At 41.7% G+C, this 26,186-nt stretch overlaps 1 protein-coding gene and 1 long non-coding RNA gene across 3 annotated transcripts in view; both read left to right on the top strand.

The window, feature by feature from the left end:
* The window catches only part of LOC128851322 (uncharacterized), a 34,446-nt gene extending 20,069 nt beyond the window's left edge, over window positions 1-14,377 (top strand). The window contains exons 2-3 of the long non-coding RNA XR_008448662.1: window positions 3,805-11,981; window positions 13,683-14,377. This is a non-coding gene — a long non-coding RNA (uncharacterized LOC128851322). The remainder of the gene's footprint in view (window positions 1-3,804; window positions 11,982-13,682) is intronic.
* A 190-nt stretch (window positions 14,378-14,567) lies between these two features.
* Window positions 14,568-26,186, top strand: part of ST8SIA6 (ST8 alpha-N-acetyl-neuraminide alpha-2,8-sialyltransferase 6) — a 41,981-nt gene continuing 30,362 nt past the window's right edge. Inside the window, exons 1-3 of one of the 2 annotated variants that reach the window (XM_054059346.1) lie at window positions 14,570-14,735; window positions 14,901-15,002; window positions 24,284-24,382. In XM_054059346.1, the coding sequence (XP_053915321.1) occupies window positions 14,641-14,735; window positions 14,901-15,002; window positions 24,284-24,382 (296 nt within the window). In that variant the 5' untranslated portion in view covers window positions 14,570-14,640. Of the gene's footprint in view, window positions 14,736-14,900; window positions 15,003-24,283; window positions 24,383-26,186 lie in introns of both variants that reach the window. The other variant, XM_054059347.1, reaches the window with a different exon arrangement.

The raw sequence follows: 26,186 nt of genomic DNA, 5'->3' as shown, positions 1-26,186 counted from the left end.
AGCAGCACCTGTGCAGGCATCCGCTTTTCTGAGCCTCAGCCCTTAACTTACGTGTCCATGCTATGTAGGTAATATACAAACTCTGATATAGTTTGATGATTTTGGAGTGCAGACAATTAATTTTTAAAGCCTTGTCAGTACACCTGCAGTTTGTGCTCTCCCTGAGGCAGCGCTGCATGCCTGCTCACACCAGCCAAACCCTCCATGATACTCCCAGGCCACCCCCAGCAGATGGTGGACGGACTTCATGCACGGGCAAGTGCCAGCCTGCCGCCTCCTGTCTCCCTCCCCTGCCCCTCAAACACCAGCCAAAGCAGCTGGACAGTCGCTAATGCTGCTATGCTGTGTAACTGCAATATGACATTCTCTTTGGCATTTTAAGTGTCAGGTTAATGCCGCTAGCACAGACTAATGGGGAAATACCTTGACACAAGTAAGGAGTCCTAATAAGCTTCAAATGAATTTCTACTGATTTTTAATTATTTTTTTTAATAAAGCTACTCCAGCACCACATTTCCAGAGGACCTCTACATTATGAGGGGACTGTTTCACCATCCCAAGAGCTAACTCTGATGGCTGACTGTGGTTGGAGTGAAAAGAACTTGGCCACAAATAAGCATCCATAAATACATGATTTCTGACATGACCTTTAATCTCTTTTCATATCTTGCTTGCTGTTTGCTGACATCAATTTGTGAAAAATTTCTTTTTGTCTTCCTACAAAAATTGGAGTTTTATGAGTAGAACAATCAGTGAAGTGTCCAGGGTGCCGCTATCCTCTTTAAACCATCAAAAATAAAACATAACCTGAAATTCTACAATGCACAGATCCTTTTGGCTTGCTATCTGTTATTTATATTCATTGCCGATAGTTCATCAGTTCTGGTCTGTTTTCCCATGCCAGAAAGCTTGTTTTTCATGTATATAGTAATGCACTAGAAAAAAACAGTATGATCAATGACCTCAATACAATGAAAATAACCCACTTAAAATGACCTGTTTGCATACAGTCTACAAGCTTAAAAACTTTACTTCTCATTACACAATAAAAACCCCAACAACATTTCAGGGAAATGAAATTTATTCTCAAATAAAATTTCTTTCTTACTGTTTTGAGTGAAATATTTCAATGAATTCTTGCAAATAACAAATACACTGGCAAAAATCAGGATGAGTTTGTAAATAGTGTGCAAAGAAGAAAAATTGCATTCTTCTGATAACGTATCCCTCTTCATAAATATTGTAGCTAGTCTTACCTATCCAGGAGCTGTTTGTGAGCATTTCTCAAAGTGACGAATGGTGTCTCACATTCTCCTTCTCTCTTTCTGATGATCTGTTATAATGACAGCAGCTTTTATCATAACTGTTTGTAAGAGCCCCTTGCTGTCTTGCTTTCTTCTTTCTTTTACGATAAAAGCTCTCAAAGGAAGCCTTTGTATGTCAGGAGAAGCCAAATTAACATAATATGCAGCATCTATAAATAGACTCTTAAAATTAGACTCTTACAAAACCTTAAAGTGATTTTCTTTGCTTTTTTTTTCCTACTGCAGGTAAAAGATACAATCTTTTATAACGTTATTTTCCTTATAAAACATTATTTTTGTCATTCTGATTTACTCATCCTGACATTTTCTTTGGCTATTTTTCAATGCTTTCATTTAGCGACAGGTGAAAGATAGTCAGTGCCTTGTTGCTGTATTTTGATTTTGAGCAAAACAGAGCTTATTAGAAACATGGCATGTAGTATTGGCAAATTAATTACTGAGGACAGTAAAAAAAATTGTCCTAAAGACAGATACTGGAAAAATTGGATTTTTCATAAGCTACATTTTTAAATTTGTTTCAAACTTCTTGAGAGTTGCTTCCAGCTGTAAAGAAATTAAACAGAAAAGAGCTCATCATCTGAGAAGCATTAAGACAAGGACATTTGAATCAATGACTGTTAGGAGGATGATAAACGAGAAAATATTAGTCACTGTTTGCACACCGTAAGGATTATCTGGTGAAATTACCAGATATTTAATGCATACGAAGTTACAGAGTATTATTCCCTCCCCCCACCAGCAATGCTCAGCTAAAGTGTGGAATTCAATTTCATGCAGCAAGTGAGTTCAAGAGGAGTTTAGCCAAATTCCTGGAAGATAAATCCCTTAGTTTTTTTAACAAGAGAGTCTGGATATCACCTGTAACTCGGAGATTTCACAGTGCGTTACACTAAGGGAAAGCCTCCTGGCTGTATCCCCTTCTCCTTATATGTTTCTTCTTGGACTGCCCTAAGGCCACATGGTTCTTGTTACAATCTTAAATGTCTCATAGTAATCGCCTAGGTTTCACTCTGGAGGTGAAGACCTGGTGCCATCCAGTACTCGTCGGGACGGTGTGTCTGTGTCCTCCCTTTCCTATGCCTGCTCCTACTTTCAGGACAGCTTGGTGCAAACATCTGGTCCTGAGCGATGAGCATGGCTGTGAAATCCGTGCTAAAACTTGAATACCGATTATTGATCTAGGGCAGTTGCCATTGAGTTGTTGGTGCTGTAGATCTTAGTCATTGCCCGGAGGCACCAGTTCCAGCTGTGCCAGATCACTCTGCCCTGGCACATGTGCTGCTCGCTGTCTGCTGCCGTGGGGATGGAGACTCAGGGCTCTGCTCCAACAAAGGCTGCGTCTCTTCTGCCTCATTTTGATTGTCTGGGGCATTCCTCTAAGGACCAAGTGTGGCAAAATGGTTTTAAAATGATGCCTGTGAGCTGTACAGTCTCTTTTCAGTATTAGTTGTTCACTCGTGGTAAAGAAAGAAGAAATGGCTGACATTATAAAGCACAGCTTTTCAAAACCTGCATGGGAACACACCAATTCTTCCAAAATATTTCATCTGCTTGCTCTCTGTTTTCTTTAATGCTCGGGAGCGTTCTCTCTTTCTTTTTTTTTTTTTTGTTTTTCTTTCTTTCTCAGCAATTTTAAGGACTGATGGTTTAGTATTTGAAGAAAAAACTCAGCCTCTCAGAGTCTCATGACTCTGGTGACTGAGCAGTGGGAAAACCACAAATATCACACGATGCATAATTAAATCACAAGCATTCTTCAGTTTCTTGAGATTTTGTCCTGGGAATATTTTCCTGAGCTCAAAAACAGCTAACATTTTAATCCTGGCAAGGAAAAGGCAATCACTCCTAATCTCAATTAATTTAATTTAGGGCTTGCAATGAGGGTAACTCATGACCAAACTGCATGCTTTTTAATTCTATGGCAGTATAATCCATTGCTATGTCAGGGGCGAATTACTCTCAGCTCATGGATAAACATAAAATTTATGTACATAAAGCATAGACTAAAATATCGGACAGCTACTCAAAGAATGTCTGTTTTGTTCAAATTAAGAATAGCATGTACATTGAAGAAATCCTATGAAAAACATTATTTCAAACTAACAGAATACCTGAACAAATATTTTTTGAGAAAAGGTAATAGCTGGAGAAGTATGAAACAAGCTCTTTGTGCAGCCAAGCTCAGAGTGTTTTCTCAGATAGCACTGTTTACATTAATTACAAGTTCCTCTTCCCCATAGCTGTAACTTCTTAAAGAGGAATTTATGAAATTAAAATAGGTTTGAATGTTTTGCATGATGGAAATCTTTTTAACACTTCCACTTCTGTAACTGAATACAATGACTTAAATGCAACAGAGAAAAAAGTTCTTGAAACAGGTTCACAGGAGGGTTTAGAAACAGCTTTCTAGCCACAGTTTGCTTTTACTGTCCATTTCGGGAATTGCAATCTTTCATCTTTTTTTTTTTTTTTTTTTCAGTTTAAGTGGTTTTTTACACGGCTGCCAGCCCCCTTTTGAAGAAGTTTAGCTCCTCTTTGTTCAGTTTCCAGCTGCAATGCCACCCGGGAAGTCCTTGTGTGTGGCCAGGCTACCGCTGCACTCATCACACTTTCCAGATCTCGGCACTCTTTGTGCCCTGGCCCGTGATCTCTGTTTGTGGGCTTTATCTGCTATAATCACCTTGCACATTTATGGCTCAGTAGAATAAAACCTCTGGCAGCTTGTTTTCTTGAAGGAGCATGCTCAGCCTGACAGAATGTGAGTTCACTGATCCACGCTTCTCTCAGTTTTCTGGAACACTACAGCACAGAGCCTTTCATTAAATCCTTTGCTTTTTCTTGTAAACGTAAATGAAAATTTAACCCAGTATTCTTTCCAAGCCTCTGATAACTGGAGGAAGGATAACTTTGAGGAAAATGAGCTTTTGGTAATAGAATTGCCAACGCGAGCACACGCTGTGTGACCATCTCAACATGAACCCACCTGATCAACAAGCCTGGTGGTGCTCTGCACTCTGGTGCTGTGCAGGTGCAGGGTCCCATGCCCTCCACAGATGATGGATGAGTTACTCAAGTGGGGGCAGGATTTTCCTGAGTAGTTCCTACTGATTAATTCTGCTCTCTCTAAAGACTTCAACAGCAAAATTCCCTGTGATTTCAGTGGTAAATGCTTGTAAAATCCCACCGTGCTCTAAGGCAGAGGGTCATGTGGGAGAGAGCGTGGCAGCTATTTTCTACATGAAGAGGGAAAGGAAGATAAAGGAAAATTTTGGCTCTCATTTTAAGAGAAATTGACGTAGGCAACATGAATGTAGCAGGGTGTCCATTGATAGCGTAACTCAGATCAATAAGAATATAAGTGCATGCACTGCACCAAGTCTTTGAATTTTTTGTCTCACATAATTAAATATGCATGCGCAATTAAAGCATAGAGTTATGAAGCCTAGTCTGTGTTAAAGTGGGACTTGATTCAACCTTGCATCTTTAGTAGAAGTTGTGTACCAGGCTATGTAGAAAACAATTTAAAAGCTAGCCACCATCTCATAGCAGAGTGCATTTGAGTAAAGGGAACAAAATGCATTTTCAGATGCTTTTAATTTCCCTAAATACTCTCATTGTCAGGCAGGAGGACTTTATCTCACCTTTAGCTGAACCAGACTCTCTGGGATCTTTTTATATGTGCGGCAAGAAATCTGAGCTTAAATACGTTTACTTTTGGAGGAGATAAATATTTGCCCAGAAGTAAATACCTTTCCTTTAAATATAAATGCAGCCAGGGTGAACGGTTCAGAGGTGGATGTATATATTTTAAATTACTGTATCTGATCATATGACACCCAGCCATGGTGTCCCAGTTATGTCCCATAAAAGCAGACTTTGTGTCTTTAATTTTTAAAGATCTTTTAAATAACCAGGTCTAATGACGTTAAAGTTTTGCATGAAAAATATATAATTTCAGCCTCCTTTTAAAAGCAGAGGTCTTTAGAAATTTTTGCACCTGTAACTCGCAATAACAGCTTATTTGTACAGAATTTATTCATTTTACATCCTGCCTAGGAACACACAGTAACCATAGGGTATTTAAAAACAAAGTGGGAATGGGAAGTTAGTTTCCTAAGTATATATATAATAACTTGATTCCCAAACTTGTTCTCTGTACTTAAATACAAGATAAGTGACTAAATATGGAATCAGGAATCTACGACAGACTTCTAAATATTACACAGGCTTAACCTTATGATTACAGAATAGATCAGTACAGTAAAAGTGGGAGTTCTGTCCCTTTTTTGTTATGTTACCTTGACCTGGGAGTGCAGATGCTATGGCCTAAAAGAAAAAAAAAAGCCTGTTTTTTACAGCCAGAAAAAAACAAGAGTGATCCAATCTTTATGTGTTCACCCTACAGCTCATTCAGTGCTTCTTCATGCAGAGCCTGGGGAAGACATGGCTCCCGTCTCTGCTGTCCCCTCTGACAGCTGCTGGGACGTGATTAGGATGTTGCCTTCTGTTGGGGAGACGAATGGGCAATTCAAAGCACTGCCACTCATTTCACAAGCTCAAGATCTCAGCCAGCTGGTGTCCAGGGCATGGATTCGCACTGGTGCCTTACCAGTGCATTTCTCCATGCTCCATTCGCAGCTTCCTGGCTCGCGCCTCCTCCCCTAATTTCCTGCAAAGCATCTGGCAGCAGCTTCTTACCACATATTGGAAGTGTACTCCCATAGTCACACATTCTTCCTTTTGTTTAGTCTGAAGTATTTTTTGTGTGTATTAAAAACTTCCTGAGCTGCCTTTATGAATCTGGATAAAATACATGCTCAGTAAATGCAAAATGTCAGCGAATGGTAAAACAGTGTTTATAACTAGGCTACTGACCAATCGTTAAAGAGCAAAACATTGAGTTATAGAGCTGTTGTAGCTTTACAAAGGGTACAGTGTCTGAACAAAGAAATCAATATGTCACAATTTTTAATTACTTGGCACCTATTTATTTCCAGAGATGGTCTTGTTTCAGGTCTTGACGTGCATCACTGGTCAAACACAAAATGGACCCAAGGATGACCACAGGTTCCTGTTTCACAGGGCTCAGTACGCTACATGCAAATATCCCATGCATCAGCTCTTTCAGATACCTGCCACAATGTGTCCGTTAGAAGCTAAAGTGCCACAGAACTAAAAACATGCAATTCACTGCAGACAATTTGGTTCACCAGGGCTGAGAAAGGGAACGAGTTCCAACTCCTCTGATGTAGACTGAATTTGTGGTCTCAATCTCATCCCTGGTGAAAAGATATTTATTTGTCTGTCTGTCTATCTATCTATCTATTTGTGTTTTTTAAAAAACTATTACTGAAAAGTGAGTCACACAAGAAGGTAATAAGTGGTGCAGAGGCTGAAGCAGCATCTCTCCCCAAGGGAGATCCGCGCAGAGTGTTTTGGGGCAGGTCAGAGAGGTGCTGCTGTGTTGCCTTGCTGCTGGCTGCATCACCCTCTGGTCAGCTGTCAGCAGGGTTGATTCAGTTTTTCCTGACCATACCCGACAGTTATCGATACAATCACATATTGCTTACTTGTTAAGTACTCAGTTTGCTCATAAGCACAGCCAAGCTGCGCCTGAGTACATCTGGAAAGCCTGAATACATTTTCTCCAGCTGCAGGTTTCAAGTGATGATTCCTTGCTTTAGAGTCGCCTTTTACACACACTCAGCTATTTGGTCAAATGCGTACTCATGCAATATGCAAACCTGAAATTAAAGGCAAAGGATTTAAAATGCGAGTATTTAAAATGCATGGTTCCTCAGCATATGATAATGGTACTTTAAGCATCAGCATTCCTTCTGCTGAAAATGCCTTCATCTTCCCTCCTCTCTGCCCCTGGGGCTGCACACTCCCTCATGTCCCAGTGCTCTGTCCCCCACAGTGAGCCCCTGGGCTCCCCACGCATCCTCTCACTGCGCCAGGGCCTGCATCCTCCCTCCCTCTCTCCTGCTCTCCCCCTTGAGTCCTCCCAAACACTGATACATTTTTAGATTCCTTCAGATCTGATGGTGATCCAAGACTGTTGGACAAAGAAGACCTGGAAATGCTGCATGTAAACCACACATTTATAAGCTCAGTCTGTTTAACCAGACTTGTTAATTTTGCGATATTTGTAACAGCGCCTCACGCAGTGGGTCGCTAAATAAGTACCATGGGTATTACCACCCTCAAGGTTAAAACTAAGGCTGATCAATCTGCAAGCAGAAAATGAGCATGTGCCACCGAAAGTCTCACCTGGGAGTGAGGAACTGAACGCCTGATATGAAAATAATCCTAAATATTTATTGACTCCTTCTGTTCAGATGACAGTTTTCCTAAGCTACATTTGTTTTTCCCCTCTGATAGACCTTAATTCTCTCCTGCTAGGCCACTGAAAGCACTGGGTAATAATAAACCAAAATGTGCTTTCTCTGGAAGCACAGTAATTGAGAGGGAGACAAATACATAAGTGGCTATCTGAGGACCATAAAAGAGGTTCTGGCTTACCCAGCACATAGATTTTGCGAGAATGGCAGTATATTTGCAGAGCCTAATGAAAGTGAGCCAGGAGTGCAATATGATCAGCAAGACCCATCACCGAGGCACAGGGTATCAGCGTATTTACTGAAGTGGAGAAGCTAACATTTAAAAGAATTGTTATTTTTAATTAATGCGTGAATCACAGGTAAGATTATATTTACATATCGAAGGATCTCACTGTAGTGATGGAGTACTGTACCTAACCCTGCATGTTTAGAGGACAGTGAGACAGAGACCTGAGCCCAAGTGACCATCTGCTGGGAGAGGGAAAAAGCCCCAGCTCCCTCCTTTGGCCTCTGCTGGCACCCTTTCACAGTCCCTGGACATAGCTCAGTCTTCTTGCCTGCTCCTGACACTGGAGAGGGGCTGTGCTTCCCACTGCTGCCAGGTACAACCCCAGTCCCACTCCTGCTGCTGTCTTTCCCACTTGCAGCAGGACAGTGATGCTCAGGCACCAACTGAGCTGGCTCTCTCCAGTGTTCCCACGAGTCCCACTGTGGTTTGGACCGTTTTGGACTTTCGTTTATAATTGGTATCATTCAGAGAGGAAATTATTTCAGAATGGAGAAAAAAATGACATTTGAGACAAACTGAGCTCATAATAAATCTTCCAAAATGCCTGTATATCTTGCCAGCTCTTGCAATAGTCCAGACTTATTTCTGTTTGGAGGGAAAGGTTTTTCAATTCCAATTTATAGATGACTCAAGGTGCTATTAGACAAACAGCAATAAAGAACCATTCAGATTTCCTTCCTCCCCCCCCCCCCCCCCCCCCGTTGGTTTCACCAAGGTTCCCAATACAAGAAGGCTACTCTGATGCTCAGAAGTATCTTTTTGCATGGCTTATTTCCTACGTCATTTCTCTTCCCAAGGCGTGCTGAAGCTTCGGTGCCCGTCTTGCTTTGCCCCATCACTGCACGGGTTTGCCACCTACCCTGCATAAACATTAATGTTTCACTGTGGAGACACATGGAGCTTTCAGAGGACTTTTGACAGGTGTTTCACCAGAATCATGAGTTTGTTCCCAATTTAACAGAAATGTTCATGTGCTTAAAGCTGTGTCTGAGCTAAAGGACCTTGCTGAGCTGGCTACCTCACCCTCAGGCACCCTCATGATTCATTTCCTACACAGTCCCGTGACTTCTGGTTTATGGGCTCTCCCTCAAGTGATACTCTGTTCTAAGCTGGGGATCTGACAGTCACAAGCTCCCATCTGGCTGCCCCTACCATGGATCCGCATGTCCCTCTCTCTCGGCCACTGCACACAGCAGGACTCTGGTATCCCTGCACTCATCTGGCACCTCCCTTGGACCCCAGCCTCACCAGCGTTAATTTCACAACACTGCAAACAACGAAAGTACTTGATGATGGCACTTAGAAAAGGAGGGATTTGCAGTAGACATGTTTCTATGGAGTATTAAAAAGTTTTTACTGCAAGAAGAGACCAGGAGAATTGGTCTTATGCAAGAACACCTTGAGGCTGCAATCTGGACAGTTGAATTGTTAACGCTATTTCATGGAGTTAATGGCTTTTTCCTTAGTTTAAAGACAAAGGTCCTGTCTCCCTTCCTCCAAACCCCTCAAACCCATAAGTTTATGGTGCACTGTATCACTTCTGTTCTTTTCTTTATCACCAACAGAGTAGTCTATCCCCAGACATCAGCATATGATGATTCCTTATGTTATTATTTACTGTACTCTATGTGAATTTCAACAAAGAAAATGTAAGAATACCAGGGGGAAAAAAAAAAAGGCTCTTGCTTTTTTTTCAGTGTGCCGTGATTTCACAAAGCCAGTTTGAAGCCGAGCTGTCAGGCCGTCATCCTGGATCAAACTCAATAATCTTCCCATCTCGAGATTAGGCACTCATACAGTCGCCCCTTTTTTTTCCCTTCTTCCAAGTAAACCCTGCTATTTGCTTACATCATGCATGCATTTGTTTTCCTAAATTGTGGCTCTGATTTCCCATAAGCATAAATGATGCTGAGTGACCACCACAGCTCATCACTGGTGTCATTAAGGATGACTCTGAACTCCACTATGGCCCCTCATTTCCATTGCTGAGTGTTTTCTATGCGTGCTTCAACAAACACGTGATCCCAAATCAGATTTTTCTACAGATAAGCAGCTGGACACTGTGCCATTCTTACTGATGGAAAGAAATGTTTAGTTTGACATAACTACCTCAACCGTTGACCACAATGCCTGATGAGAACCCTTCCATTATGTGACATTCCTGGAGGCATATTCCCCCTTCAGCCATGCATGCATTTTAAGAACTTCTGGGAGCTTTACCACCAGTCTGCATACTGATCTATGACAAGTAAGTGTTGCTTGAACAGCTTTTGTCAGTGCTGATTTACTCGCTTTGTTTGTTTGCTCGGTGTTTTAATAATAGCATTAAAAATCTTTGTTCCTGTTGTATTTGACATTGTGCCATTGGTCCATTAGGATTTGGTTTAGTGTTGTGCATTATTTTTAATTTGCATTCACAGTATGCTCGGTAATAACTCACTCTGAATTCTATCAAAGGATGCTGTGAATTTGTATTAACAGCAGTGCTGATTTGTGCAATGTGTGGTAAAATTCTTTGCAAAAGAATACTTACCACTTTATGTCCTTTAGCACAGGAGATCAAAACTTCCAAATAACAACAGAGATCTTTCTTAGCAAATTGTTTAGGGGCTGATGATAATGGGAAGAATTTCAGCTTGGATGGAAATCATTGACACAAACTGCTGTTGGTGCCAAAAGTTTACATGTTCATAAAGAAATTAGACACAATTATTAAAGAAAAAAAAATCCATGAAAGGAGACGAAACTTGCAGATAGCTGTGGTTCAAAAAGTCCCCAAACCACTGATTGCTGTAAGCTGAAAAAGGATCCTAGAGATGGGTCACTGTACAGCTCTTCCCTAGGAGTCCGCCACTGGGCACTGTCTGAAGAACACGCTGTTCTAGTCTGTCCCAAGATGGCCTTTCTCACAATGTCAGGTTCAGAAGTCATGCTGGGAGCACTTCGGAAGAAGAGGGAACAGAAATAAAAAAAAATCTCACTTCAGGTGAACAACTTGCAAATTTTTGGGGATTTCTGCATTGAAATCCTCCTTTGAATCTAATTAGAATTCAAATCCTCTTCCCTCCCATCAGCTCCCTCCCATCAGCGTCCTTTGGAAGAGCACACACACTGAACTGTACTACAGTCATGGGCACTTCAATGCCCGCAGTGACCTTAACTGGGTGAAGCCTTGCACGGTGGTTGGCAGTAGAGCACAAATTTTCAGTAGTTATTGGCCTCAAGTTTGCTTATATAAGATGCATTTTTGGCAATGAATGCTTATCTGCCATGGGGAAGGATCATGGTTGCTAAAGACAAGCTGGTTACTCAGTTAAACTAAACAAAGGAATCTGGTGAAGCGCACACAATACATTACCCTGAGAAATCATAGCCAGCTTACAACAGCAAAAATCATTAGTTTTGTGCACAAGTCCTACTGTAAGCGTGACATTGTAACAGATGCTCTGCATCTTGAAGACATCTCTGCGTGCCCTGAATTTTTTCACCTTGACCTTCTCTGAAAAGTAAAGAGGGCCTTATTCAATGGGTCATTACTGGCACACCTGATGAACATCTCAAAACGGGGATACACCTAACTGCTTTTCAACACCTAATACTTCAGCTAGTTTTATGCAGACCTCAATGGACTGTCTGCTGACTGAATATTTATTACATTATTATTTTAATAAGGCCATATTTGTCAGGAATTGGACACAAAATCCCATCCTAAAAATATAGTGAAAAACATTAAGCAAGACTGAAAACACATAACAGCAATGGCCACACACGGTAATTCTTTGGCTTTGACTTTATTTTTTTTTTTTTCAAAGGGTATAGGAACACAGAGATTTTTTTGCCATTTTTCTTCTGTGAAATGATCTGGACAAATTGATGTCCTGGAGTTTGGCAGACAGCACCTCAGCTCTTGCTGTTTATCATTGTTTAAATGACGTTGCCCAAAACTGTGGGTGGAAATAAATGAATAAGTTGTGAAACAAAATGAACCCATGACTTTCTCTCAGTTTGAAACATGTGTTTCAGGTTTGTGAGTGTTGGATATTTGTTTGTTTATTTATTTATTTATTTATTTATTGCTAACATGTCTCACATTGATGACTGCACTAAAAATATCAAAATAGCAGTCTCTTATCAACACCTTACTCTGAGGACTCCTGTCCTTTGACACATGGGAATCCAGTTTCACTGAATATCTTTAGTACCTTTCTCTTCTTCCTAATTGTACCAGTCATCTCCCCTCCTATTTACAATAAATAATATCCCTACAACAGCCATTGCTTAGATGAGAAGACAGCATTAGGAAAGCATTTGATGAACATTAATTTCTTCTTAATATGATTTAGCTGCTGGAAAATGAAGGCTAAGCTAGCTCCACGTGACCAACAGCCCTGGAGGCACCACCACCAGACTCCTTTCAGGGATGCAGTCCTGTCGACCTGGGGGGCAGTAGCTGTTCACAGATGATACCCAAGGCTACATTTTACTTTTCAAATTAGCAGCTAAGTAGGGTTGTAGGAAGTCAGCAACAAAGTCATCATGACACCGCTTGGCTGATTAGTGATCTCTTCCTTCTGCACAAGCCAGAAATTATCAGTTCCCACTGACTTCAGAAGCTAATGGGAATCAGAGGCTGGGGGACGGTGCCAAGATGCAGCGGCTTCCAGCTGTCAGGAGGAGGACGAGATGAGACATAGTCTCCATGTATGCTGTTCAGCCTTTATCTTTTTCTGTGTAGCACCTTCGGCACCTGTGTTTTCATCATTTTGACCCTCTACATCATGTTACCTGACATACTATGTTGCTTCTGGCACAGCAACATGATGCAAGAGAAACTTCATCTTTGAATTCAGCATTCCTAAATTTGACTCCTGATTTGCCATTGATTCTCCTATCACCTTTTACTCAATTCACTTAACCTCTCTACTAAGCTGCTCTGCCAGGAAATTAAGGCTGGTAACACCTAGAGATACTGTGACAATCAATCAATACATGTTCGCAAAGCTGTTGGTAAACAACAAGCGCCAAGTGCCAAGTCTAATTTAAACAGATATGGTTTATAATCTTCCCATTTTCTTTGCAAGAACTTTAATATGACACAAAGATTAACCTTCTGATCTGGGAAAAAAATCTCTACTGATATTATGGACTGTTGTTGGCAACAAGCCTCTAACTTGAAATACGATGTCCTCACTGACATCACTAAATTTCCCATGGATTAGCTGACAGTGACACTTCAGGACCCATGGGAAAACTGTATTGCAGAGGGAAATAACAGCAAGGGGAAAAGCCCAAAAGTTTCCCGGACTGTAATTCTTACTCTTCTTTCATTCAGCACAGAATTAGGATACTACTAGACTTTCTAAAATGAAAGATTTGTTTTACATAGAGTAAACCAATAAAGTAATCTATGAAATAATTGATAATATCTACTAACGTAAGCAGGAGCCCTCAAGTTTTGCAGAGGTAACAGTGGGACTGAAATTTCTAGTATCTGCTAACCGGCAAACGTATGCATGCCTTGAAAAGCTTTACTGTTGGCCTTTACGTGTCCATATTCCACATGAACTGGATTTACAGGACAGGCCTGAAGTCGAAGTAAGTTTGTTGGAAGTGGAGATGAAACACCTCCGTGTTTGAGACATTTATGATTTATTACAATGTCAAAACAGCACACTTCTTCAGGACTTCTTCAGTCCTAATGCTGGCTTTGTTTCTGTATTACAGCTACGTACTTCAAAGCCAAGAGGACGACTGAGCTACACTGACTCGGGGACTGTGCGCTGAGCCAGTCCGATACCTGCTACCCCACAGGGCCACCAGCACACAGCTGCTTCCAGCTCCCTCCCACCTGCCCGCACAGCGCTGCTCACCTGTGGGAGAATAAATGCCTTAAGAAATGATGAGGTGTTTCCTGGTGTCCCCCATCGCAGCAGGTGCTGCGCTGCTCCTCCGATGGCCCACGGGCACGCTGCTCCTCCCTGTCCTACCCAAGCACTTCCCAGTCACAACACCAACTCCCTTACTGCTGCATTTGTACAGCTGCAGCAGAGCTCTTATTTTGAGGCTTTCCAGCCATTGTTTGGGAACACAAGAAGAGGCTTGAGGGAACACTCGCAGATCCAGAGAACAGGAAGGATAAGGATGAATCTCCAACGGCAGCGCGTTAGCTGCCTCACGGCTGACAGTCTGCCGCGAGGTACAGCGTCTCTGCGACCCACTCTTAATAAAGGGCGCCTAATTAATGGCATCTTGTTGCCTTACGAGATTTCTCATAGCAATGGCTGAAAACACCGAGCGCACAATTAGGTAAAAAGATGCAAAGTTACTACAGAAATATCTCTTTCACCACAACCACTGTCAATGCGTTTTGTAACGAAAAGGAAAAAAATAAACAAACAAAACCACGAAAGAAAGCAAACACGGGGTGATGTTTATAGATAAGGCGAAGCGCTGCCGGAGCGGGTGCGGGCAGGGCGGGCCGCTCGGGGAAGCCCGGCACGGCTCGGACAGCGGCGAAGCCCCTCGCAGCCCCTCGGGGTCCCTCCAAGACCCCTCGATGTCCCCGGCGCGGGCAGGCGGCGAGGGGCGGGGCTGCGGGACCCTGTGGCTGCCGCGGCCGCTCCCCCTCCCCGCAGCCTCCCTTATATGCTATGGGGCGGCCGCAGCCGCCGCCGAGCGCACCATGCGGGCTCTGGTCGGCTTGGCCGCCGCGCTGGGCAGCCTGCTGCTGGGCGGCTGCCTCCTGCGCCGGGGCGGCCAGCAGCCCCTCGGCCACAGGTACGGGGGTGCGGGGTGCGGGATGCGGATGGGGATGCGGGATGGGGATGGGGCTGCGGGATGCGGATGGGGATGCGGGGCTCGGCGCCCCGTGAGAACGGCGAGGCGATCGGCGATGCTGAATCCCCGCGTCTGACAACTTTTTTTCCCCGTCTCGCTCGCCAGGGGCTGGGAGGAGGAGGAGGGCGCGGGAGCGGCTGCCGTCACGCCGAAAGTGGTGCGAGCCCTCCGGTCGCCGCCGCCGTCCCTCGCCCGGGGCGAGAACAGGTACCGGGTGCGCGTCCCTCGGGGGCTCCGCGCCGTCCCCGCCGCGATCCTCCCTCTGCACGGGCAGCTCAGGCAGAGCGAGCGGCACAGACCCAGGGCAGGAAGATTCGCTTTAACTGGAGTAAATTGCTTGTAGGCCCTCTGAATGACGGCTGCCCCTCCGCCCTGCGTTTTGAGCCCGGTGGGATGTTGTGTGTAGGGCTTCTGTTATCGTAGGATACAAGAGTGCTTTTGCGGAATGGCACTTTCCGGGTATTTTTTAATCTTCTCTCCAGAAAGGTGGAGCTGGAGACGGGTAACGTTGTTTTTCTAACGTGTTTTTAGTTGAAAGTACAGGCTTCTCCTTTAGAATTTATAGACTGAAGGCAAGACATACGAATGATTTTTCACGTTGTGTAGCGTCTCGCCTCACAGAAGCCCTCTTGCCCGATCCCATGTCTTGATCTTTTGGAGAGTGTCGATCTTTACAGCCTGTTACTTTATACTGCGAAGTTCAACATGAAAACGGTAAAATTAGCTGTGAAACAAGTCGTGTCTTACGTGCAGGCTTCAATATTAATGACTGTGTTTTCATGCTCTTGAGTCTTCACACGCTGTAGGAAAACTAACAGTGCAGAAGAGGGTGGTGTAATCCATGCATGGGATTTACTGAGGAAAAAGTAGTTGGCAGATATTTTTGCTATTCTCTTTTACTTTATATGGCCTCATTAGCATTGCAGTTCCAATGATTATGAATTGTGAACATATATTATGATCAGAAACATAATAAAGATTAGAAAGAACTTGGGAATTGGGGTTTTAATGGGAACTGTGATGCCCTGGTTATGTTGAAGTCAATGGTGACAATGTAGTTCACCTCACTGAGGCCACCATTTTACCCAATGCAGCTGAATTTGAGGTTGAAAGAACACATGCTTTCCCTAAGTGAATGCAAGCGATGTTAGTTATTGTAATCATTGCCAGGTACCCTAACAGTAGGTTTCTTATGTGTTTCCAATCAAAGACTCTTGTGCTCCCTGCCTCAAAATTTGGAACTTTCACAAACTGTAAGTTTATAACATCTTTGAAAATCAGAATGAAACAAAAGGAACAGGAGCATTTGTAGAATTTGAACTGCTGTTGTGTGCTTCTAGCCTGCTCCTTTCCTGTGCTTGTTTTTTCCCTTTCTGCTCTTTCCCCCCTTCTTTTCCACTCCTTAAAATTCACTAGTTTTGCAATACGTACTGTGTTCTGCTTTGTTTTTTTGTGGTTGTCACTCTGTTCTCCTTTCTACTGCTTTGTCTTATCCCTGTGGTTTCCCGCTGCCCTGTCTTATCATACACTTCCTTTTTGCTGCTAGTTTCCGAGCTGCAGTCTCCTTCCACTCAGCTCTGTGTGCTAAACCGTGGAGTCAAACTGACTACAAATGCTGGCAGAGAGCACTTCAGAGAACAGAGTCAGTTCACTGCTTCCCATCTGCTGTTAGTACCGCTTACAACTGGAGCAAAGAAAGTGGAAGCAACCTATACTGGAGAGGGATGAAAATCCATGGCATGTATGGGTCAGTTTTTAGTCCCTGTAAGAAGGCAAGTGAGCATGAGATTTTAAATACCTTTTTCCTTAATCTACTTGGAAGATTTTGGCACCAATTCGGAGCTGGTTTTGATCAACCTGAAATTGTATTTCTTTGTGACTCCATGGCTGCAAAAGCGTGACAAGTAAATTGCTTCATAAAGAAAAATTTCGTTTCACTCTAGTTCCTATAACTTTAGTGTCTTCAGAGGGATGGCTTGCGGGCTGAATCCATGAGAGGATGTGCTTTCTCACCTGAGTGACTAACCTCAGTAAGCCGTCCTGACAGGAGCTTCTGGTGCATTTTTGGTGTATGAGAAACGAGCAAGAGCTGCTGGATTGACCAGGAGCTGTTACTTAATGCAGAGAGCAGCTGGAGTGGGCAGAGAGCCATACTGGAGGGGTTTGATCCAGGCAGCAGCTGGACTGGGTCTGGCTGAGGGCCATGCTGGAGAGTTTTGATCCAGAGAGCATCTGGACTCATTCAGGAGATGCAGACCAATCTCTCAGTGATGGAGTTGGATGGTTTGGTTAATAGAAATTAGATTCCAGTTTGCAGTGGGGTTTTGCTTTAGTATCCACGAGTATAGCAAAAGGACAGAAGAATCCCTCGTTGAAATAGGTTGAATGAATTTAGTGAATTTTTGAATCAGATGAGGTTAGGTTAGCATGTTGATGCATTAAACTAAGAACAATCTTGGTGCAGACTTCTTGAACTATGGGTTTACTAAAGTACCCTGACATTTTGAAAAGCATTGCTGTGTTGCTGACAGCAATGTCCTTTCTTGCGTAAGAGAGGATGTGTACGGATGTTAGGTTAGACTCTGATCTCTTGTCAGCTTGATGCATTTTTCTAGAAAGCTAAAATTTTCTCACCAAGTTTGGTGGGAGGATCCAGGAAAGGGGGAAAAAAACCCAAACCCCAAACAACTGGGTATTATCCTTCTTGAACTCTTAAGTATAAGCAATCTAGACAACCTTCAGAATCACAAGCTAATCTATCTTCTTATCATGATTTCCTTTGCTATTGGAAGCCTATTTGTAACTAGACATCTCTGAAGACTCTCTAAGGCCCTATTATTCTGTTGCTTTGCAATATTGAAAGCTAATCTGTTCTTTTACTTTGAGTAATTCTTTTAAAAGGATGAAACTGAAGGATGAAAGGATGAAAAACGGGATTGGTTTAGACTGTCATAGATATTTAGGCAGCTATTATGCACAGCAATGTTTAATTAGATAGTGACTAGGCACCTAAAGTTCTCTGAAGATCTGTGTCTTAGTAAATAACCTTGAAGACACATTTTGTCTCTTACAGGACATTTCTTACTGCTTTTTCTTGTTAAATGTTAGATAACTTGAACAATGTGACTGCCTCTGCAGTGTGACTTACAGTTTTTGCCTTGGGTTTTTTTCACAGCTTATCCTGCCTGTAAGTAGCATTTCTTACTTAAAAGAAAGGCCTTTTTTAGTAAGATTTCTATAGTAGCCCCCAGATTTATTAATGGAACCAGTATCATTTACACTGCAACACTATGGTTCTCTGACAAATTCTCAAGTCTATGCTTCATACCATCTTCTCAGTTCCTAAGCTGTAACTGCAATTACAGCTTAAACTTGCTTAAGCCAATAATACAACCAAAAGCAGTAGTCCTGCACTTGTCCCACCTTTAGACCCTTGGTACTCCCTTCCTCTGTCCCCACCGGTGTTTGTGCCTGCATATTTGTTTGGGTAGTCACAGCATTAATAGCAAAACGGAGGATTCAGTAATGCTAGTGCTTATCAGGGGAAGGTGACAATGATAAGAGGAGTCGGGTAATCTTTTCTTTGTTATGAGGCCTGGGGTGTGCTGTGTTAAAGTTGAAGAGGAATTCTAGCTCTTTTTGTACTGCTCAGGAAAGACATAGTAAGTAAATAATGCGAGCTCCTACAAGGGAAGTGAAAATAGTTTTCTCAAACATGATATACTTCATATGGAAGTAATTACAAGGCAACAGTACCTTAAAGAACGGACTACCACTACTCTGTTATCCTGTTTGCATCACCCATTTTGAGGCATTCACTTACTATTTCTCTAACTTACTCTCTGTCTTTGCAGGTCCAAGGCAAGCATAGTGTAGAGGCTGTTGGGGTAACTGAGCAGTGGGAGGAAGTGATTGAGGAGCTATGAGTAAACAAGTTAGTATTATTACAGTGTTTCTGAGTGTTGGTTTCTCCAATTCCTTTCTCAGCAGCAGATCTTTATAGCAGCCTAAGGAATAAACAGCTATATTTAATTAAATGTGCTACAGAGACGTGTGCATTCTGTCTCCTGTCAAAATATTGCATTCTGGCAGGCAGAAGGGGAGAAGGTACAGACTATTACCACAATTATGAACAGTAGCTTAGTATGTTGCACAAATAATTTGCTACAGTTTAGATTAGTCAGCACTAGCAACCACTTCACTAATTTTACTGCTCTCTTGGTGGTTTTTTGCTTCGTTCCCAACTGATGCATGCAGACATATCTTAGGAGTGCATTTCTAACACATGCCTCATGTATTAGCTCTGTCTTAATGAATAGGTGTTCAGCTGAGAGCTGCTGCCAGGACACGTTTATGTTCTGACAGTGGTGAAAGGTTTTCCAGCCTCTTTCTGTTTACTTGGTCCAAGTGAAACTGCTCTGTCATTCTGTCTGTCCTGTACTAAAGTAACATCGTTTTAATATAAGTGTCTTATTCTTTTCACTTTACCCACTGTGAGACTTTGAATGTTGCTTGTCATGTGTGTCATGCGGTTGATGGATTTTAAGAACGAAAAGTATCTGATGTTAGGTATAACACTGGTAAGTGCATCAGAAGGGCTTCCAAAATGCAATTGTCTTAAAGACCTGATTTAGCCTTCCTTAGATAAGCAAAAACTCTATGGGAACTTGAACAAGGATAGTAGGATCAGTCTATTTCACAGTTACTGTGATTAATGTTAGAAAACGAAGTCTTACTCTTGTGGTTTGATAAAGCTATTTTTATAGTCTGTCTCATGAAGCATTTAAATTGTATATTGTCTTACTAATCAAAGTGTTTTGAACCTTACAAACATCACTATATTCTTATCATCTGATTCGTTTGAAATAGTGTCAAAGACAGCAGTTAACAGTACCCTTCCTAGGGAAGTGTGGATTACAGATTTTTGATAATATTCAAATAATAGACTAGGACATTCAAATATAAATGAGTCTTTTTGAAGGAGAGATTAAGACAGAAGGTATTCACAATCTGGATAGTGTAGTTCAGTGCCAGTTTGGTAGAAGGATATAAACGTGCAGCTTTGCAGGCAGGACTTTTCAGGTTTTACTGGAGATGCTCAGCTGGAACAGGGTTCAGTGTTCCTGTACAGCTTCAGGCAGAGAAGAACAGAAAGCTAGGGAAAAAGTGCAACAACCAGTTCTGCTAGGCATGGATTGAATAAAGCCAATCGCTGGAATTTTTCCTTATGTTCGGTGTGGACTTAACCTCTGCTGAAATTAGAGGTGAATGTCTTGTTGCTTTCAGTGCTGCCAGACAGTCCAGTTCTGAACTCTTTTGAAAATGTCACCCCACATTCTTTCAGTTGTTTCCAGCTGATTTTGTGGGAATCTTGGAAAACTGTCCTTTCTGTCTTGGGCGTGTCTTTATGTCTCAGTACAATTCACAGCATTGTATTTCCTTTTCTCATTTGGTAGCCCTCCCTAACCCCTTTTCATCCACCTTATGTCCCTCCATTTTTCTACTCTGATGACTGTTTGGGGTTGAGTTTGGTTTTCTTTCTAAAGAGCTGCCCTTTTCTTCTCCTCCTTGTACCACTGCTCCCCCAGAACTCCCTGTTAACTGAGTTATCTGTCTGTCCAGTGATTCCCTGCACTAAGGCTCTCCATAGCCTCAGGACTGAGTGCTACAGGTGCAGCGAAAGGGGGAAAAAGGGCCATGAACTTTCCCTACCGATTTCATATTCTAAAGGTAGATGCAATCTCTATAAAGAATTTTACAGTTCAAGGAACTGATGACTTCCTGAGAGCAAGATATAAAATGGGAACGTGCTGATAAATGTGGCACATGGTCTTAATCTACTGTGGATTTATTAATGTACAGATGGTGTACTTTCTGAGTTCCTAGAATTACCATAAGAAGTATGTGGTCCTCAAGCTGTTCATATATGACTGAAAAAAAAAAACCCCACTGTTCTACAGATTTTGTCCAGTGAGATTGGCTTTGAGAATATCTAAACTCTAAGGGACATGAAGCAGAAATTTTCCTGTTTCATCAGTTTTGTGAGTTCAAGCCAACAGAATGTCACATGGTTCCCACTTCAAGTTCTCATCTAGCTTAAGAGTTTTCAAGATTAGTTAAATGCAGCCTGATATCTGTGTTGTTAGGCATGTTACCCGATTTCATTGCAGAAGTTTTAGTGTGATTCTAAGTATTGAACAAAACCTGTCATTCACTAGGTCAGGTAAATTCATTTAGTGATAAATGTTGCCTAGTGTAATTGTCCTAAGTGATCAGAAATCTAATCTGAGTCTGATGCCTTTGCAGCTCTGCAATGAATAATGTAGTAGAAGTCTGGACTGCCCCTTGCACATCCCTGTTTGTCTGAATGCAAAAATCATTCACTCCTGTGAAGCAGAGGCCACTCTGATGGCAAAACAGAAATTTGGGAATTTAACTTTTACAGGAAAAAGAATTTTTTTTGCATGTCTTGCAAATAAATTGTTTTATTTTTGTATCTTTTTGTACCATACAATGAGTGGTGAGTAAATTTTGTGTAGTAAAACCATGGAAGAAGCATTTAGTGATCTATCTTGTACCTGCATTATATGAAGAATTTGATTAAAATTCATGTCTGATTTTCCCCACAGTTTGCCATTTTCACCAATCATTAAATGTGTCATGGAAAGGAAAAGAAAGACTGGGTTTGGGGTTTTTTTTCTCCCCTTGATGGCTGTAAAAGTGATTGTCAGAATTTAATGACAAAACAGAGCAGACTTTTATTTTGCTCATTCTCTTTTATCTGGCTTCCTTTTTTGAATTCTTCAAGTCTGAAAATGTGTGCATAAAAAAGCAATTGCCTATTAAAAAATGAGGCAACTTGCTTCAGTTGATCTTAACTGCTACGAATTTAAAAAGACTGGAAGTCTGAGTAAAGCTTGTGTTTGGTTGAGAGAATATTTATTCACTGCCTCCACTGATCTCAGGACATAAATTAATAGGAGGCTGTAAGGACCTTGTAATGATTCTCTGTACAGAGTTGAAACCTACTTGTGAAAGAACGTTGGTTCTTTGATGACTCCTGCAAATGCACTTTGCAGGGAGCTGATCAAGCCTGAGTGCTCGGAGTTGGTCTCCCTGGTAGGGTGAGTGTGTTAGAGGAGGCCTCCTCTGGCCAGCTGTGGCTCAGAACAGATGGGGCCTCTTCTCAAGTCAGTATCCAGCATCTTGATTTTCAGTTGTAATAAAAGACTTGCAGCAGTAATATGCACTTGGCTTATGATATCAATAGTTCTTTTTTTAAGGTGCTGTTTATACAGCTAAGCTTTGCCTGTAGCCATTTTTCCTAGTTTAAGCTGCAGCTGCAGAAGAATCATTTGAGCTTACTGAGTCGGAGAAGGGAGAGAAAACATGATTTAGTGCTAACAAAATTTGTTTGGGAACTGGTGTTGGGTTCTTTTGTGAAAGGTCCTCCCTGATTCTTCAGAGTAGACAGAACCACTCAGACCAAGCTGCAATAAATGTGTGTGTAAATGGTATAGGCAGAATATTTACCAGCACTTACGACGTAAGATCCACTGAACTGTTTGGTCTGAACTGCACGCTGCGAGAGCCTTCTGCCCTCACTTTTCTACATTGCTTCTTGAAAAAGAATTAGATAAGGAGCTTTATGCAAAATCAGCCAAGGAGCTCTCAGCAGGTAGTGCCGGCTGTTACCGTCTATTAAACTCACTGCAGAATTGAAAGGACAGAGGTTTATGTTTTGTTGCCTTGCCATTGCCCTCAACAAGGGGCATGCAGACGTCACACTTCCTTAGGGGCACTGAGTAGATACTGGGAAGAAGTTCCTGCTGGTGGGAAAAAAAAGGGGGAGCGTTGCTCTTTCTCCTCTGCGTTTAACATGCTGGTTGAATTGCTCTTATCGAGTGACTGATTCACTGGAAAATTCGTGAGCAATGGAAAGAGAAGGAAAGGTGCTTTGTTCCTTTTCCTCCCCTCTCATAGCTATCAACATGCTAGTCAGTTTAGTAGCAAAATAAACAAGCTTTTATTCTGCTCTTTCTTCTTCAGTCAGATGATTTCTCATTTAAGATTTAAGTTGTTTAAGAAGGAAAGGCTCAGGGAGACCTTATCCATGTACACCCGAAGGGAGGGAGTAAAGGAGATGGAGCCTGGTTCTTCTCAGTGATGCCCAGTGACAGGACCGGGGGCAGTAGGCACAAGCAGGCTTTGGGTGGCCCTGCTGGAGCAGGGGGTTGGACCGGATGGCCTCTAGAGGTGCCTTTCAACCTCAGCCGCTCTGTGATTCTGTGACTTGAAACAGCGTCTTTCCCAAGTAAGAGCTTAAAAAATCAGCTTGTCAGAAATCTTGTCGATAAGTGGCCGCCATGTTTTAACAGGTAAAGGTAATGAAGTTTTGGTACTTGTTAGTAAAAGGAATGATGGCTCAGAAGCAGAGCGCATTGAGTGCAAAGCAGGAAGATCCCTTCTCTTTGTGCTTCTGCACAGAGGTGCCGTGGTTGTTCTGTGTGTCCAAGAACAGCACGGGTTCTGTTCACTGCTGCAGCTCACACCCAGGAGCAAATGACATAGCATCTGTCTTCTGTATTTCTAGTTCTGATTTGCACAAATAGGTTGCAGTGACCAAGTGCTTCGTAAGTAGAGAATCAGTTGAAATAACCCAAAAAGAATGGGCCAAGAGGAGGCAAAGATGGTGAGGAGCATTAGGGAAATAAGAATGCTGGAGGAAAATAATGTAGTGATAAATGACAATACATCCAGCAGAAAGTTGATGATGGAGAAGAGTGGTTGTATGGGATTGAATCTAGATACAAAGTGAACTATAGTGAACGGAATAGGACCTTGTTATCCCAGTCATTTACTGATTCACAGCTCAATTGTCCACTGAGGACTGTGAGAGCAAGAGGACCACATAGGAGTTCGGTGAAAGTAAGACAACAGGAATTAAAGATCACCGTCTGGCACTTGTCTTGGTTCCTTTTACAAATATTTATTCTTACTGTGCAAATAAGGAATAAACCAGAGAGGAAGCGTTAAGTTGAAGTCAAGAAGTTAAGGTCCAAGTAAAAAGATCCACTCCACCTGTGGTGTTTCCTGTACATTTTATATTGGTTCTGAATATTGCATGTTAGGAAATCACATCTGCTAAATATTTTGCTGGTGAATCTTCACAACGTAGTGTTCAAGAGGCTTCCCATTTCCATTTTTTTTTTTAAATTACATTTTCTGATTACAGTCTAAAGCAGAAAATATAATTCAGACTATGAAATAGGGTTGCATTAAAGGATCAATTATTTTATAGTCAGAAGCAACAAACTCCCCTTTTACACAAGAACTTCACAGTAGAAGTCAATAAGATTTCTTTTGTAATGTTTTCAGCTAAATCAACTGTTATTAATCTATTGTCATAACAAAGTAAATGTGACAGCATTGTCAGAATATATTCTCTCTTTTAAAGTTTGTTGCTTTTTTCTCCCCCTGTAAAACAGAACAACTGTTCATAGAAATGGGATTTACCAGTTTGAACAGGCTTCAAAATGTAAGGCAATTCAGGACAACGTTTTGTCATCATCTATCAAGAAGAAAAGGTAGGTGTTTGCTCTGCTTTCTGCTGTGTTTGTTTTAAATAGAAGAGTAAAAGACTGTCCTCTTTTACATAATTCTTCATGATATTAATGTGGAGCTATGCAAAATGAAACTGAAATTGTTCAACCAATCATTGCCTGCATTTTTTTCTTTCACATGTATTAGATTTATTCAAGATTGGATTTTATTTTTTTATTTTCACAATGTAAATCATCAGGATTTTTCCTTGCCAGGTAGCAATATTTTATTCCTAGATATGCACAAAAAGGTAGAGCAGAATCTGTGAGGTATGATTTCATTCTTGAATGTCTTTGTCCCGATTGGTGAACACTCCTGCTATGAGCAACCTCAGTTAATGGATCCTTTTCAGCATATTCACAAGAGTAGGCATGGAAATGTACTTGTATAAAAACTTGCTAATTAATTGCACTCATTCTAATAACTAGTCCTCAGGAAACTAACTATTCAATTTTAGATACATTCTAAAAACACCCCAAATTAATGTTGGGTTTCAACTTGGTGCTCTGTCTTTTCCTGTCATGGAAAAAAATATTTGATACAGCCCTGCTCAAATTTCTTGCCACTCGCTCAAGTAAAAATGGGAGAAGTGCCCCGTTGCTTTCGAGAAATGGAATGAGAAACAAAAGCTCTCCTAAAAGTAATTATGTGCCTTTCCCCCTTCAAAGGACTGGAGAAGTCAGATTTTTCCTTAACACAGAAAGAACACTAAATCATAATTTTAAAACTTCTGTCTTCTGCAGCCTCTTCACTTTTTCTTTGTGTTTTAAGATCTCTCACCTATTTTTAAGTCACCACTTTCCCAGCATTCTGTCTTTACTCTTTTAATTCTTTTTTTTTTTTTCTCCTCTATAACCCCTTCTCCCATCAATATTCCACCTCGCTGGCAATGCTATCATTGAGGTTTTTACTCTTTTGAAAAGTAGTAGACCGCTATGTTACTGATGCACTGCTAGTGAGAGGCAAGCAGAAGTCAAAGATTTAACCAAACAACTGAGTGATTTACGCTAAGAGAAGGACAACCAGGCACTGTATTGCCTCCCAAATCCAGTTGCACCAGTAGAAATACTGTTATTTATCCCATGTTTTACAAAGTTATACTGGCTGCAGGATTGCAGACGTGCACTTCATATGTAGAATGTTTTGCAGCTGAGATTGTAAGAGCTTTAGGAATTGAGAAACCTTTATTCCATGGTTAGAGAGAAAGGAACTGCACTGTTTAGTGAGACAGAAGGTGAATTGGGAAGGTAGGAAGAGAAACTGATGCTTGGAACAAAGAAGGAAGAGGTTGCTTTGTGCCATGAATATTGCAACATGTTGCCCTTCACAGAGTGGAGCTGGAAGGATATTTGTTGGTTTTTCAAGGTGTGGTCCACAGGCAAGGTATATAAATGCTTTATATTGCAGTCTGAGACTTTCAGGGTCGTTCTGGACACTCTTGTCTCTGAAGTTGGCAGGAAGGGAAAAAAATTACTAGTTTAAAGCTTGTGAAATGACTTGATAGTAAAAAATGCTATGTAAGTGGGAAGTTGTTATTATAGCAGGTATGTGCTGGTGGTGATAAAGAGCCTGAAATGCTGAGTTTTGCTGGCAGTTTTCCATTTTTATTCTAGTGCAAGCCCCATGCACACTGTCCTGAGGGCTTTAAAAACTGATAGTTGTTTTGGCAGTGTTAAAGTGTCCAAAGGCAAAAGGGATCCTCCTTCTCTTGTGTTTCTTGCTGTTGTTTTTGGGTTTATTTATTTCCTTCATTAACATAAGCTGCCCAGAAAGAAGATATGCTTTTTT

The sequence above is a fragment of the Cuculus canorus genome, chromosome 2, assembly GCF_017976375.1.
Source record: "Cuculus canorus isolate bCucCan1 chromosome 2, bCucCan1.pri, whole genome shotgun sequence".
NCBI classification, from domain to species: Eukaryota; Metazoa; Chordata; class Aves; order Cuculiformes; family Cuculidae; genus Cuculus; species Cuculus canorus.
The sequence above is the reverse complement of the archived record's forward strand: the minus strand, read 5'-3'. Positions and strand labels throughout refer to the sequence as shown.